Below are 16,800 nucleotides of genomic sequence, written 5' to 3' on the forward strand. Positions count from 1 at the left end.
GAAAACACTAAAGGTATATTACCTGAAGAATGCGATGGACACGACAAAAATGCAACTGATTCCATCATACTTTATGTCCTATCTGACATGCTTAAGCTTCATTGTATTCCCAGGGTATATAAGAGGCCATTTCATTTCATCAGCAGCACTGCACATGTAAAGGTCTAGAGTGGTTTCCTGCTTACATTCAAGTTGTAGCACAACTCAAAAGTTGTCAGCTCTCACATAACACCTAAAACTAAAGAATTATGTGAAGCCACAAAAGCAGCCATCTTGGCACTGCTGGAAATTGGTATGAGTGAGAGACAGGTAGCGACAAAAACCGAAGATCTCCAAGACAGCCGTTCATTACACCAAGAAAAAATGCTGTAAGTCCAACATGGTTCTACCAAACTGCTAGCTGGTCACAGCAGGAAGCGTCTTTCTACCCACCAGATGAACTTCAGAGACCTTAAAACTGAGTGGGTACTGTGGAGAAATAGTACTTGTTTAGCAAGGACAGTTGGAAACCGACTTGTTGAAGCTGGTCTGAAGTCCCACAGGACAGGAAGAAGCCCTTCATCAAGGAAAGGCAGAGGAAAGCCCGGTTACTCTTTGCTGGGATCACAAGGATTGAACTGTTGATGATTAGGCTAAGGTTCTCTTCAGGGATGAATCCAGTTTTCAGTTGATGTCCACTCCAGACAACTTACTTGTTAGGAGGAAGCCTGGAGAAGCTACAAACCAGACTGTCTGTCCCTACAGTAAAACATGGGGGTGGATCAGGGACCATCTGGGGTAGTTTCTGTCTGGGTGGAACAGGGCAAATGAACCAGGTCATGTTTGGGGCTACTTTAGAAAACAGTCTTCTTCCATCAATTGAAAAACTCTTTCCTGTCTCCAATGACTGAATTTTCCAACAAGACAATGGCTCACATGGCAAGGTCACTTAAATCCTGGAAGGAGAACCAGAACATTGGAACCATGCCTTGGCCTGCTCTATCACCAGATCTAAATCCAACTGAAAACCTGTGGAAAATCATCAAATGCAAAATGGATAACCACAAGCCCAAAAACTAAAACGAAAGCTAAAATTTAAGACTCCTGCCCTTTTAACTGCAGTTCAGCAGCTACAAGTGTCAACTCCGTAACAGAAAGTCTTGTCAGTTCTACTTCCACATTCAATCAGTTAACATTACTGTGAACCAGTGAAGAGGAACATTCTGTGTTTGGAACAAATCTAATGTTTGACTTTACTTTATTTCACAGCACTAATATGGTTACTAACAGATGAGAAGAAGCTTCTTTTAAACACAGAATTCATTTAGTTTGGTTCTCATGTTCAGAGTTAAATGGACACAACCTCCTACAGTCGTGAATAAAAGTTTGAATCCATTTCAAAAGACTACGAGAACTCTGAACTTTCTGTGATGAAATCATTGAAACACATAAATCATTAATTTAGGTCCTTTCATAGATTAGATTTTATCAGCCGTGTCCTTGTAATGCGACTGTGGAAACAGATGTGAGTCCCTACACTATCAGTAAAACCTGCCTCCACACACCTGAATAACTGTCCTGTGTTTTGTCTCTCAGCTGGAGCTGATCGGACCCATAACTTTAGTAGAGGTCGATGAATGGGGCTACACCATCCGTCTCAAGAACATTTCCTCTGAGGTAATGTTGTTTACATGTAGATGAACCTTCTGAATACTGTGTAAACATGTACAATAAGTTTTATATCAACATGATGATCAAATATGTCCACAGATATTCTAAATGGTTCATTAAATAACAGCTAATGCTGTTAACATCAGAGTGTATTTTGTCTGTAGGTCAACATGTAAAGACGTCATCATTTTATTTGTGGACACCATGTATGAAACACACACTGGAGATGATTTAGTTTTTCTACTTTTGATTTCAATTTCCCTCCTGTAGGAGATAGAACTGGGAGGCTGGAAGTTAAAACTACAGATTAACAACAGAGAACCAGCCATATACACATCTAAGGAGTCACTCAAACTTCAGGCTGGAGGGATTCTCACTGTGAGTCTGAACTTTTGACTTTGTTACATTTTTACTTTCTTTCTCATTTTATTTGGTTTGTAAATCTGTGATTGTTGCATTTACTACATTTACAGTTGAGCCGCCAAGTCTGGTCCAGCGACCATCCTGATGGTGTTGATCTGGAGAAGTGGCGCTTGATGAAATGGAGACCTGAAGACAAACTGCAGATGAACCTCATCAGCAACAAGACAGAGATCTTCAGACTGCTGTAATGTAAATAAACATGTGAAACATCATTTTTTTTAAGTTTCTGCATTAAAGTGAGCCTTTGGTTTTTTTAAAAAATAAATATCAAATTCAACATTATTTTTCATCATTTTTGTTTTATTTTCAAGAACTTGTTTTCAAATGTACATTTTGTATTTTTATAAAATTAAATTCCTATTCAGTTCTGTGGAAAACACATCAGGTTTGTTGTTTTATCAAAGTTGTAATGAACAGAAAATACAACAAGAAAAGACCAGAAATATGTACAACATTAAAACAATCTGAACAAAATATCTTCTACAGGTTAAAGTCAGTTTTTAGTTTAAAGGGGCACCGAGGAAGATTTTTATGCTGGTAACAAAGTCTCATATTAATGTGGATGAATCTTCGTTATTTACACTTATTAATGCCCCCATTTTCGATTCATGAATCATTTTGGTTTTGTAAATATTTTTATTTTATTAATTTTTTGTCGACTCGTCCAGAATTTCCTGTGAGAGACGGAGCGATTTACAGCAAATACGGTGCACGTGCGCTGACGGAGCGTAGCAGAGCGGAGCTAGTTGTTTTTAGCAGTAGCACAGTGAAGAGTTGGTTGAGAAGACAGCACACATGGAGCGCAAAAGGAAGCGAACGGAGCAAAGTCTGCAAGCAAAAAGGTTGTCAGATCGACAACGAAGCAAAAGAAAAGTTAATCTTGGAAAGGCATTTCAGAGGTGGAGAGAATTTCGGGAGCAAAAAGAAATCAAAACAGATGCCGAGCTGGCTGTGCTTCTCCTAGACAAGTACGTAACTTTAGCTCTTTGTAAGTTTGATACAATTCTTTTGTCTTTTGTGTGTGTTGCTTGCGATGTGTGGTTAGTAGACTATGGGATTCGTTTGACTGTGACTGGTTTAGTTGACTAACTTTGTGGCAAAAACACTGTGTGGGTATTGGCTAATGTAACGTTAGCTCGAAGCTACCTAACGTTCGGTTAACTCCATAGCTCGGAGCAGCTTTGACAACTCGGTTTTACAACATTAGACCGCGGAGTCATTTGTACACGTTATTGTTCAACAATGATTTCAACTCCGCCGGCTTTCCTGAGGCTCGCTTGTTCTTTTATGATGGTTTGTGACAGTGCGCGCCGAGGCTCATGGGAAATGTAGGCAACGCTACATTTCCGCTAAAATCTTCCTCGGTGCCCCTTTAACCTCCTTTTGCTGTTCTTCAAATTTCATGTGCCGACTGTCTTCAGGGTTTCTTCAGTAATTTTGTATTTTATTTAAAAGTGGTTCTACACCTATGGTGTACCCAAACGCATTCACAGTGACCAAGGAAAGAGTTTTGAAGGGGACCTGTTGAAACGACTATGCCACCTGTATGGAATTGAAAAGAGTAGGACTACACCGTACCACCCTGAGGGCAATGGACAATGTGAAAGATTTAATCGAACGCTGCACGATTTGTTGCGTACACTCCCACAAGAAAAGAAAAGAAAATGGCCTCAACATCTACCTCAAGTGCTCTATGCTTACAACACAACAGAGCACCAATCCACAGGTTATTCGCCATATGAACTCATGTTCGGCCAGAAAGCGCAATTGCCAGTGGATTTCTTGTTGGGGGGATCACCGGAGGAACCCATGTCCAGGTCAGCAAAGGACTGGGTGGATGAACATCAAAAGCATTTGAGTTCAGTCTATCTTCAAGTGAAGGACCAGCTCCAGCAGGCAGCGGAGCGGAGAAACAGACATCATCAACCGTCAGGAAGTCCCATTCTCACCCCTGGAACACTTGTCTACAGGAGAAGTCACCCCACAGGGCGTCACAAAATTCAGAATGCCTGGAACCCGGTTGTCTATGAGGTGGTGAAAAACTTGGATGAAGAAGGCAGAGTGTATAAAATATGCCCCCGAGACGGCACTGGCTCGGAGAAGAATCTTAATAGATCGGAGCTCAGGCTAGTACCGACTGCTAGTGTCAATATGTCTTCAACACAAAACCAATTTTTGCCTGACCCTGGTCTGATGGATGACTCACTCCAACAGTCAAACTGCCATGCCGTGAACGACGATGACAGCGATTCGGAGGGAATCATACTCACCATGGAACAAGAGTGGCATCGAGTGCAGCCCCCCTCCCACTCTGCCCCTGAGTCAGCTATGCACTTGAGGGGGACAGAATTGTACAGTCCCGACACGTCACGTTCCGTTGTTGGTCCTGAACAGGGAAACAGCCCTAGAAACAGTGCAGATGTTGTGGTGACAGCCAAGCCTAGTGTACTGCAGGGACGGCCTAAAAGACGTACAGCTGGGCAGCATACTAACCCCTTCCATCTCCCAAAATCTGTAAATTATACCCTTGCGACCCCTGTTGGAAGCTTACAGGTCCCCCAGGCTCAAAACCAGTTACCTGAAAGAGTATTTAGGCCTTGGGTTTGAGTTGTCACTGGGACGGTGACCTTTCAAAGTGGAGGTGAATGTAACGGGGATGCCTTTGAAGGTCTGGCCTTTGAGCAGTGCTCCCTCTCTCTCTCTCTCTCTCTCTCTCTCGCTATTGGTACGCAGATAAGGAAGTGCAGTCAGACGCGTCAAGCATGCCAAACAATTGACTCGAACTCAGACAAGCGACAGTTTATGACAAGGTTGGTGAGACTTTGGGAGGCTGAGTAGAAGCGGTGCTCCCTTTTCCCCCTCTCGCTATCGGTAGACAGACAGGGAAGTGCAGTTAGATGCATGAAGCATGCCAAACATTTGATGCGAACTCAGGAGTAAATCAAGGAAAGACTGTGCATCTCTCCAGCCATCTGCGTACAGAACGCTGCCGTGCGAACCTTGAGCAGAGACTGATTGTAAGTCATGTGATGGTATATTCATGTTTATTGAAGAGACTATTTATTTAAATGCGATGTTTAAATGTATTCTGTGTTTCTTTTTAGTGGCAGTCATCATGATATTACGCACACTGCTGGTCTGAGTATTGAGTATATGATGTAAAGGTACGGCACATTGGTTAATTGTTATCAGCAGAACTGATCTTTAATATGCCGAATATATCTTAACCTCTGACTGTTTTATAGAACTGTCTGCAAGTGCGGTGACTGTCACTGTTTTTCTTTCACTCCATGATTTAGTTTTAACGGGCCTTGGGTTTATTTTGTTTTTGTTTGTTTACTTTCTTTTCGGTATCTGTTTTATGTGGGCTAAGTGCAATATTTATGGGCATTGTGCAATTTCTGAGTTATAGCCGGTTGGAAGTTGTGGGCCTTACATTTGGCGACCCCTTTAATGTGAAATTTGATCATTGGTGATTCTTAAACGGTTGCAGTGGTTGTAGATCCTACGGGATTTTGTTTATGTGTCGGTCCCACCTACCATTTTGCCCTACCCTCTTCCTTCTTTGTTTCATAGGCTGCTATTTTACTCACAACGCACAATCGCCCTCTGCCTTTGGCATATTTTGCACAATTGTATTGACTACTGTGTAGCTGTAGCCCCATTTATTATCTGAATTTTACTGTTTGGTTTATTCTGTTTATATTGTAATAAATTTTTGTAATTTTGTCAGCTGTCCGCCTCCCGTCCTGGTTATTCTGGACACTTACCTGTTTGTGTGGTGAACTGGAATGAGAAACATTAATTATTCTTCAATATAGTACTCATCCGATCACTACATTTTGTTTCTCTGCTTGATGTCATAAAGCTTCTATAATATTCAGGTCTGGACATGTTTGGTCATTTAATGAAGCTAAAACATCACATTAGAGACATGAAAAAGAAAAACCTGATATTACATCTATAAATGTCATTTAAACAGGAGGATTAAAGGTTGATTTACTGTAGAAGTTCATATTGAAGTTGTCAAACTCAGCTTGTTGTTGTTTCTAAAGAGCCTTTAGATGAACTGTGCTGACTATAAATATATTAGGACTGGGACTTTCACGCGTTAATTCTGATTAATTCAATGCACCAGAATAACTTACTTACTTAGTACTTAGGTTTGCCTGTTCTGCGTAGAACATTGGGCCGCAAACTTTCTCTACTGCAATTGGTCCTGCGCCTGCGCCTCGACATTGTCCCATGTGATGGTGGTTTCAAGTTGCTGTTGTGCTATTGTTAGGTCTGCTTGAAATGTCCATCTCCAGGTAGTCCTTGGGCGTCCTCCCTTGCGCTTCCCTTCACTTGGAACCCAGGTCATCGCAGTTTTTGCATGGCGTTGTTCAGAAAGCCTCAGGATATGCCCAGCCAGCTTGACGTAACACAGTGTTATTGTTTCGTGTAGTGGCTTTGTGTTGGTCCTCTGGTGGATCTCCTCGTTAGTTATTCTATCTCGGTAGCTGACTTTCAGGATCCTCCGCAGGCATCTTTGATGAAAAGCGTCAAGTTTCTTTAGGATTTTTGAAGTCATTTTCCAGGTTTTGCAGGCATACAGCATCGTGGGTAGCACAATAGTGTTGTACAGCTTGAGCTTGATGGCTGTTGTTGATGTTGACCAGATTCGATTCATTTTTCTGAAGACAGCGGCACCTTTTCCAATTCTGCAGTTGACGTCTGCTTCTACACCTCCATCACTTGCCAGCACACTGCTCAGATAGGTGAATTGGTCTACTGCTTCTACTGCTTGTTGTCCAACCATGATTAAGTTGTTACTGTTGTTGTTATTGTTGCTGTTGTTGTTGTTTACCATCATAGCCTTGGTCTTTTCATTGCTGATTCTGAGCCCAATCTTCCCTGCCTCCTCTTCCAGTTGTCGTGTTAGCTTTTGTAGGTCATCAGTTGTTTCTGCCAGCAGAGCGATGTCATCCGCGAAATCTAGATCTGTTAGCCGTTTCCCTGTTGTCTCTTTCCATTTGATTCCAAGGTCTTGACCCTCTGTTGCCTTCTTCATAATAAAGTTGATTGCCAATAGGAAGCACAATGGCGACAGGATGCACCCTTGTCTGACTCCAGTGTCAATGTTGAAGAATGGTGTTGTCCCTGACTCCATTCTTATGCAGCAGCTGGTACAAGCTGGTACAAAAAAGTTTGTGAAGTTTTGGTACAAACTTTTGAAGATGGTTATGAAGTTATCTGGAATGCCGTACACTTACAAGATGTTCCACATTGATTCGCGGTGAATGCTGTCAAACGATTTCTTGAAATCAACAAAATTTATGGCCAAAGGTCGCTGGTGTTCAATGCACTGTTCTAGTACATTCCTCAGGGTGAAAATCTGTTCCGTGCATGATCTTCCACTTCGAAATCCTGCTTGTTCTTCTCTCAGCTTTGCGTCCAATACTCTTTTCAGTCGGTGTAACAGCAACACTGCACAGTACCTTTCCAGGGATCGATAGTAGAGTTATTCCTTTCCAGTTGTTACAGTCAGCTGTGTTCCCCTTCTTTGGTAGTTTCACAATCACACCTTTCTGCCATTCTTCCGGGACTTGCCCTTCCTGCCAGCATGCATTCAGCAGTTGTCAGTTCTTTGATCATCTCCGGTCCGCCATGTTTCAGCATTTCTCCTGCTATCTCATCCAGGCTAGCTGTCTTGTTGTTTCTCAGGCTTCTCACTGCCGCTGCTGTTTCCTCTTCTGTTATTGCTGCTACATTGACTGCCAGAGGTGGTTCTTTTGTTATGTTGTTAAAGTTGTACATCGTTGTTGGTGATGGTTGGTTCAGCGTTTCTTTGAAATGTTCCATCCAGCGCTTATCTTGTTCTTCGGTGGTCAGTAGTGTTCTTCCTTGTTTGTCCTTTATGGGTACACTTGCGCTGCTTCTGGCTCCAGTGAGGTCCCTTACGATTCGATATAGAGTTCTTGTGTCATTTCTATGTGCTGCTTCCTCCGCTTCTCTTCCCTTGCCCTCCATCCACTCTTTCTTGTCTGCTCGGCAACTCCGCTTCACCCTTCGGTCCAATTCTCGATATTCTCTTTCTGTTCTTTCCTTCTCAACTGCTGTTTTTGCCTGGTCCCTTTTCTTTTTCGTTTCCTTTCTCTGGTCTATCAGTTCCCACGTTCCTTCTCTTATCTACCTTTCTCTTTGTGACCCTCTTCTTCTGCCTATAGTGGCCTCTGCTGTCTCCCTCATCGCTTGTCTGAAACTCTCCCACGGCCCAGCAGCAGAAGGCTGGTGTTGGCGTTGCTGTTGTTGTTGCTGCTGCTGGTATTGGTGTTGGCGTGCTTGTTGTGGTTGTTGTTGATAATGGTGGTGTTGCTGGTGCTGTTGATGGTTATTGTCCTGTTCATGTTGGTCTTGTTGTTGTTGTAGTTTCTGTTGTAGGTATTGCTGTTGTTGTTTCTGGTGCTGGAGGCATTGAAATCTGTTGGTTAGTTTGAGTTGAAATTCTTGAGCGACTGCATCAGTTTTCAATTTCTCCACAGCAAATGGTTTTGGCTTCACAATTTTGCTTCGTTTCTTCAGTCTCAGCTTGAATCTTGCTACCAGAAGGTAGTGGTCTGATCCCACATCAGCGCCTCTGTAAACTCTGACATCATGGATAGCTGACCTCCACCGTTGGCTGATGCAGAAGTAGTCAATCTCATTTAAGGTCTTTCCATCAGGTGACCGCCATGTGCTCTTGTGGATCTTCTTGTGGGTAAAGTACATGCTACTGATACACAAGCTGTTAAGCATGCAAAACAGTTGTAGCCTTTCTCCATTGTTGTTGGTCTTTGCTGTTCCCCATGGTCCGATGATGGATTCCATTCCTCCTCTTTTTCTGTCCACCTGTGCATTTAGGTCTCCCACTAGGATCTTCACATCATGACTTGGCAGCTCATTGAACACGTCCTGCAGCTTTTCGTAGAAGGCATCCTTGTCTGCTTCGTCTGCATCCTCTGTTGGGGCATAGACTTGGATGATGCTAGTCTTTATGTGAGTGCTCGAAAACCTTGCTGTGATGATTCGCTCATTTACTGGCTTCCATCCAATAAGGCTTCTTGCTGCTGTTTTGCTGAGTACAAATCCAACTCCACGCTGATGGTTGTTTTCAAGTCCAGAGTATAGCATGGTCCTTCCCTCACTCTTGATCTTTCCACTGCCTGTCCATTGCACTTCACTAATCGCCAAGATGTCGAATTCGTAATTTTCACACTCTCTCAGAAACTGTGTCAGGTTTCCAGTCTGGTAGAGTGTCTGCACGTTCCAGGTTGCTAAGTTAGTTGAAGAGTTGGTGTTCAGAACCTGGCACATTGTGTGTTGGCCGGCCTTTCAACTTTGAGCCCGCGCATTCACCAGTAGACTTGAGCTTCTACCGCCTCCTTCCTTGCGGTGATTTGTAGTGGTTTCGTTGTTTGCAGTTTCTGTAGCTGTTTGAGCTTTCATGGGAATGGGGTGCTAACCCATTGCCCAACCCTCCTCCTTTCTCAACGGGGCTTGGGACTGGCTATGGCGGAGTTGCACCAAAATAACACGCTAAATAAATTAATGCATTTAGTCGCATTTTTCTCAGTTCCTTAACTTCTGCCACACCAGTAACTCTGATGAATACTCCATCTCAGTAGGTGGTGGTAATGAACCTAAAGTCTGTTTGCCAGCCATGAAGAAGAAGCCCAGGAAGCACTGAGTGAAGTCAGGCACTGGTGAACAGTGGAGGAAGATGAGACGCATTGAGCTTGTTGGGCAGAAAGTTTTCTTGTAAAAATCTTCCAGATGTCAGCTTGGATAAAACGTGGTTGGTGCCGAAAGAGTTTTCCGATCACTGCAGCACTTCAAGCCGACGGAATCACCTCAATGTAAAACATGTTGCTGTTAGCCCCAGAGCTAATGTTAGCTACCACAGTCCTGCTAATGGCTAACGGTGTAGCCATCCCATAATGGACTGCTTTTCAAGACAGTGCTTGAGCTTACAAAAAGTCTTAAAATGTTGAATATAATTGCACTTTGATTTTGCAGTAATCTGTGAATGTAGCACACAGATGAAAAATGCAGATAAATAGAAATCAAACAAACACTTTTGCGAATTAAGTTTTTACTTTGTCAAGGCTCTGTCTATTTGGAAGAAGAATAACTTAAACAACAAAACTATCTATAAGAACTTCATTAGAAACTTTCTCTTTCTAAAAAATTACACAAATAAAAATGTATATTCCTAAAAAAAAAGACCCATCAAAATGACACGATTGATCAGACTCAGAAACTATGAAATCAGAGTGAATCTGTAGATTTTCAACTTTTTGAAAGTCCTAGAACTACTTATGCTGATGTTATGTGCCTTATAGTGGGGGAAAAACGACTAAGTGCAGGCTTTAAATAATCAAAATCACTTTTTTCTACATGTCCTACTTTATATAATTTATACACTGTGTCAAGTGGGGCCTAGTTATTTGAGATCCCAGGAGCAACCACCACCTAAATAAAAGCTTTAAGCAGACCAATGAAAAGTTAAAATGAGAAACTATATAAGTTAACCACATGATTATGCTTATGCTTGATGCAAGAATGATTTTAATAGGCTGATATATATTCTGGAAATGATGATTGCTATAGAAGAGAATGATTTAAAATAAGTTATTTGATCATGCTAAGAAAAATGATTTAAAGAAGTGATTCAGTGTAACTAAGTGAGTTTTGAATGGAAGTAATCTGTGCTGTTCTGAGCTGTATGCAGACAGGATGGGAAAAGCAGAAGTCTCCTCAGAAATGAGGAACTTGGAGTTTCCACAGGATGACAGGATGGGCTCAGGCCTACATTGTCATGACAACTGAAGTGTGTGTAACAAGTGGATGTGTTAACAGAAAAGATGGAAAGAATGATGTATGCGTGATAGGAAGAAGGTTGTGTCTTAAACCTATGAATTAATTACCTGGGCGTACCTATTAGTTAGAATTGTGTGTGAAAATGTGTATGTGCTAAGCTGAAGTCGAGCTAGGGTATAAAACCCAGAGACACAGACACTGAATTGGGAGTTCTCCCCTGGAGGGGGGAGATGCTGCTCGCCGGAGCTGCTGGGGAGCATCGCCAGAGTTCTGAAGAATCTTCACCGGACCCTTTTGCCCAAGAGACGTGAAGACAACGCAGGACTTAGGCTCCAGAGTTCGCTGAGAACATCGTTGGAGGCAAAGTCTTTGTCTGACTTTGTTCAACAAGCGAAGACCACACTTTGCCAGACAGAGAGTCCTGAGAGGTCTGCAGTTGTCCAAAGAGATGAAGAGAGGCAAGCACCCATGGCATCCAGAGAGGCACAGGAGGCAGCAGCAGAGGGCTGCTCCACTCCAGGGGCTGGAAGACCCAGTGACCCACCACAGCCTGATGAGACGGGGGCTTTCCACCACCACCATCCGACTGAGAAGACAGCTGAGACGCCCGCACTTGTGTTCCAGCTGCTACTAAAGATAACTGCCAGACCAACGATTGGCTATCGGGACCTCTCCACTCCCCCTGCCTATGAAGAACACCCTCTGCCCACAAAGAAGACTTCGTACCGAGTCTGCTGGTCCACGGAGGAGTTCAACTAGACGCAGGTCAAGACCGGGCGTGGCAGCTAAGGCCTGGCTGTCCGCTCTCTCTCCTAAATTTACTAATTAGAGAAGATTCTTAGGTACGCTCAGCTTAGTTTAGTTTAGTTTGAAATAATCAGAAATAATTAAATTGTTTAATCATGAATTGATGCTGTGCCCTTGCTAAAACTTGCTTAATAAAACGCTATATTGCATTTAAAGAGAAGTCTAATGAAATGATTATGATTCACCTATTCTGCAAAGTGGTAAAAAGTTAAGTTGATTGTGTGCATTAAATCTAATGGTTCTTAAAGGTTACTTTAATCCAACTAGTTATTTAAACATTACCCCTGAGGTTAGTTTTCCAAACCTCTAAAACGAACCTAGGAATATCAACAAGTGCCACAGTTTTAAGAGGAAAGCTGTCGTTAACAAACGTGGTCAATAAATCAATTCTACTACTTAGGAGGGCTGCTTAGTAAGAGAGTATTTATTGGAGTAAGAGGGGTAAGACGTTTGGAAGAAGACAGTTAGGACCTAGGCGAGTATTCCTCGACACCAGCTTAATTATTCTGCTGAAACCTGTTAGGTGGAATACTAATAGGCAGATAGAATCTAACCCTTTAAACGGAGAGCTGGTCCTGATTTAACCTGAGGCAAGGGTTAAAGAAGGCTATACTGAACGACAACTGCTCAAAAAAATTAAAGGAACACCTTTTAATCTAAGTATTGCATCAAATCAGTGAAACATGTGGGATACTGATCTGGTCAAGTAAGTAACTGAGGGGCTTTTTAGTCAGTTTCAGCTGCTTTGGTGTTCATAAAATTAACAACAGATGCACTAGAGGGGGAACAATGAGACAACCCCCAAAACAGGAATGAGTTTACAGGTGAAGGCCACTGACATTTTTTTCCTTCCTAATATTTTCAGACTGTTTTTCACTAGTTTTGCATTTGGCTAGGGTAAGTGTCACTTCTGGTAGCATGAGGCGATACCTGGACCCTACAGAGGTTCCACAGACAGTCCAACTCCTCCAGGATGGAACATCAATGCGTGCCATTACCAGAAGGTTTGCTGTGTCTCCCAGCACATTCTCAAGCGCATGGAGGAGATTCCAGGAGACAGGCAGTTAGTCTGGGAGAGCTGGACAGGACTGTAGAAGGTCCTCAACCCATCAGCAGGACAGGTATCTGCTCCTTTGTGCAAGGAGGAACAGGATGAGCACTGCAATAGCTCTACAAAATGACCTCCAGCAGACCACTGGTGTGAATGTCTCTGATCAAACAATCAGAAAGAGATGTAATGAGAGTGGTCTGAGGGCCCAGCGTCCTCTAGTGCCCGCTGTGCTCGCTGACTGGCACCGTGGAGCTTGATTAGCATTTGCCATAGAACACAGGAATTGGCAGGTCCACCACTGGTGCCCTGTGCTTTTCACAGATGAGAGCAGGTTCACCCTGAGCGCATGTGACAGACATGAAAGGGTCTGGAGAAGCCGTGGAGAATGTTATGCTGCCTGTAACATTGTTCAGCATGACCGGTTTGGTGGTGGGTCAGTGATGGTGTGGGGAGGCATATCCATGGAGGGACGCACAGAGCTCTACAGGCTGGACAATGGCATTCTGACTGCCATTAGGTATCAGGATGAAATCCTTTGACCCATTGTCAGACCCTACATTGGTGCAATGGTCCTGGGTTCCTTCTGGTCCACGACAATGCCCAGTCTTATGTGGTAAGAGAACTCATGCAGTTCCTGGAGGATGAAGGAACTGATACCATTAGCTGGCCCCCACGCTCACCTGACCTGAATCCAATAGAACACCTTTGGAACATTATTTTTTGTTCCATCCGACACCATCAGGTTGCTCCTCAGACTGTCCAGGAGCTCAGTGATGCCCTGGTCCAGTTCTGGGAGGAGATACCCCAGGACACCATCCATCGTCTCATTCAGAGCTTGTCCCGGCATCGTCAGTCATCATACAAGCACATGGAGGCCATACAAACTACTGAATACCATTTTGAGTTGCTGCCAAGGAATTTCAGCAAGATGGACCAGCCTGCCACATCAGTTTTTCACTTTGATTTTGGGGTGTCTTGAATTTAGACCTCCTGGGGGGTTGATCATTTTCATTCCCATCAAACAATGTGGCATCTTTTCATTCCTAACACATTATCCAGTCCATATTAATATACATATCCAGTTTGTTTTTCCCCACATTGAAATAATGATGTGTTTTCAAAGTGTTCCTTTAATTTTTTTGAGCAGTGTATATTCTAAACACATATGTCTATGCATTGATTCAACTGTCACCCACAATTTTACCTGAATTGAAAAACTTCACTTATTGTGTCAAATATTACTATTTGACAAAAGTGCGATTAATTGAGATGAATTCGTTACAAAGCCTGTAATTAATAACATCAATTTTTATAATTGTGTCCCACCACTAAAATATATATATGAACATTTTCTTATGTAGTTTGTGTCTGAGAAGCTCAAATTATCAGCAGGATCTAAAATAAAACACAGAACAGCACCTAGGAAGAAAACTCACATCAGGTCTGAAATCGTTCATCTAAGAGTCAGATTCTGTCAACGTCTTCAACTTCACCAACTGACAACATTTTGTTCTAAAGAGGACTTTAGATTGAAAGATGAACCAGTGAAGAAAAACATGACGGGACCAAAAACTATCCACAAACTGCTGCTTGGAGTTCACAGCATTAATGATGTGCTACAACTTCACTAACAAATACAGGGTGACACAAAAAAAACGGGAACATTTAACAATCTAATAAAACCAAGAGTGATGGAAGAAAAATATTTTATTCATAGTAATTGAAACGTTAAAACATGCCATTTAAGAAACAATGATGGAATTTTCATTTTTTTAAATTGACTTCCTGTAGATGGCGTCCTCCTGTACGAATGCATTCTTGACATCTACCTGGGACTACCTCAAGAGTAAAGTGTACACGACTCGACCAAGAACTCTGGATGAGTTAAAACAGAGAATTCAGGATGAAATTCACAGTATCCCAGCTGAGATGTTGCAGTGGTCAATGAGGAATCTCAACAGCAGATTTCAAGAATGCATTCATACAGGAGGACGCCATCTACAGAGAAAAAGCAGCAGCTTCGGATCAAGCTGAGGGTTCTGAAATCCACAATGGACCTGAATGACCCCGCTGTGACGGAGGCCATCCAGAAACTGGTCAGTGTGAGATGAGATAGTTTCATGTTAACATTTAAATTTAAGAGGACATCAATCTGTAAGAACAAGAAGAAGAATCAAAATCTTTTCTTTCTGCTCATGAACTTGTTTTTCAGCTGGAGAAGAAGCTGAAAGAGAAAGGGATCACAGCAGGGTTCAAACTTAGATGGGTCAAGAAGCCTGACAACACCATCTTTGAGGAAGAGAAGGAAGAGAAGGATGAACTGTAAACTGTATTTACAGGATATCTTTCATTTGTTTTACTTTGAAGGTTGATGTTTTAGGTTGACATGTTAGAGCCAACTAATAAATATCAAACTGTCATGTGAGACATTTATTGTTTTGGAGTAGAGCAGAGTCAATTGTTCAGAAAACTGAACAAATATCTTATTTATCCTGTTGCTGTGTTGATAAATTCATGGTAGGGCAGATTTACAGCTGATTTTATGCAACATACATGTGAAAATCTACACATTTAAACTGTGAAAACTTTCTCATGTGAAAATGTTGTAATGAACTGCAGAGACATCAGCGTATCCCTGTAAAGCTGGATTCATTTATAGAGCATGTTGTTGGATATTTCAGAGTGATGTGTGATGTATTAGGATTTAATATTGTAGCTTTGTAAGAAAATCTCTGAGGTCATGAGAGTTGTGAAGGAAAAATGACTCTTTCCCCTTTCTAAGGTCATAATGGCCTTTAGACAGACAGACACTGCAGGAGATCAGATATCGTCTATTGTGATGTGACTAAGCAGACCAGTTGTCTCCATATTGGTCTGTAATCTAAATCTGACCTTCTCCCAACTCCAATATAAAGCCAAAGATCAGAGAGAATCCTCAGAAGTGCTGCTGGCATTGCTTGCATGTACTGCTGCTCTGTTGGTGTCACTTCTCCTGATATCAGTAAACATTACTCACAACCTAAGTCATCTGAGTCTCCAGTGTGTCTCTCTGGATCTGCCTCCACATCACTGAACTTCAGCAACAAGAGTCCAGTGAATATTCTTCATTGTGTGGTTTTTAAATATCTACAGATCTGTAGCTGACTTGTATCTGTTCTTTGTGTTAAAACTGTTTTTGCAACTGTAATCATCATAACGATTTCTGTTCATTATACTGGTTTGGTTTTCAATAAAGTTTTCTGACAACAAAAATTATCACCAGTTGTATCCTTTAAAATGTAAATGAGACTTTTCAGTTTAATCTGAATCTTTATTTAAATATCCAGTCATGCTTTAAACCCACAACTCTTTCTAAACCTGCTTCTGAACCAGCTGAGCTGCTACATGAACTCTGACATGAAGGAAAATATTTACAATCAGATGTAATGAGTAATAAAAATAAATATAACAAAATATTCATGTGTGAAAATTAAAGTGTCGTTCACTTCACAGTTTACAATCTGGTTGAAATGAAGACTGAATGGTTAGAAACTTATTCTCTATGGAGTTATATTTGTGCCACAATCCTGAGCGCACAGTGTGAAATTTTGAGCACAGAAAACAATTTTGAGCAAAGAAAAACTTAATCTGAGCAAACAAAAATCTATTCTGCACTCAAAAAATATATTTTTATATTTGCAACTATCCACATACACACACAGTCTTAATGCTTTTCACTCGGTTTTTCACTCTGCTCTCCTGTGGATCTCTGCTCTACGTCCTTGCTACGTCTCTCTCGCTCTCGCTCAGCATCTCTCTCTGCACACGCTCAAATCTGCCTTCACGCTCGCTCAGCTCTGCACGGCGTTACAAATGTGCCACAATTCCAGCCAATCACAGACTTCTGATTCTATCCAATCGGGTCCCTGTTTCGGCCGCCTCTCGGAAGCGCTGTTAAAAACGATCGCTAAATCAACTGGAGTTCTGCTATATACGCTGGACTACGACAGATTTTCGGTGAGTATTGTTTTATTATTTAATTACATTAA

At 42.0% G+C, this 16,800-nt stretch overlaps 1 protein-coding gene and 1 long non-coding RNA gene across 13 annotated transcripts in view; both read left to right on the top strand.

Moving 5' to 3' along the window:
- LOC110972189 (butyrophilin subfamily 3 member A2-like) overlaps positions 1-5,803 on the top strand; it is a 45,496-nt gene extending 39,693 nt beyond the window's left edge. For all 12 annotated transcript variants that reach the window (XM_051944343.1, XM_051944344.1, XM_051944340.1 and 9 more), the window contains 3 exons: positions 1,576-1,656; positions 1,921-2,028; positions 2,124-5,803. In XM_051944343.1, the coding sequence (XP_051800303.1) occupies positions 1,576-1,656; positions 1,921-2,028; positions 2,124-2,261 (327 nt within the window). In that variant the 3' untranslated portion in view covers positions 2,262-5,803. The remainder of the gene's footprint in view (positions 1-1,575; positions 1,657-1,920; positions 2,029-2,123) is intronic.
- The window catches only part of LOC127532539 (uncharacterized), a 64,716-nt gene that overhangs the window by 46,757 nt on the left and 1,159 nt on the right, over positions 1-16,800 (top strand). Inside the window, exon 5 of the long non-coding RNA XR_007939959.1 lies at positions 15,140-16,768. This is a non-coding gene — a long non-coding RNA (uncharacterized LOC127532539). The remainder of the gene's footprint in view (positions 1-15,139; positions 16,769-16,800) is intronic.

The sequence above is a fragment of the Acanthochromis polyacanthus genome, chromosome 24 (assembly GCF_021347895.1).
Source record: "Acanthochromis polyacanthus isolate Apoly-LR-REF ecotype Palm Island chromosome 24, KAUST_Apoly_ChrSc, whole genome shotgun sequence".
NCBI classification, from domain to species: domain Eukaryota; kingdom Metazoa; phylum Chordata; class Actinopteri; family Pomacentridae; genus Acanthochromis; species Acanthochromis polyacanthus.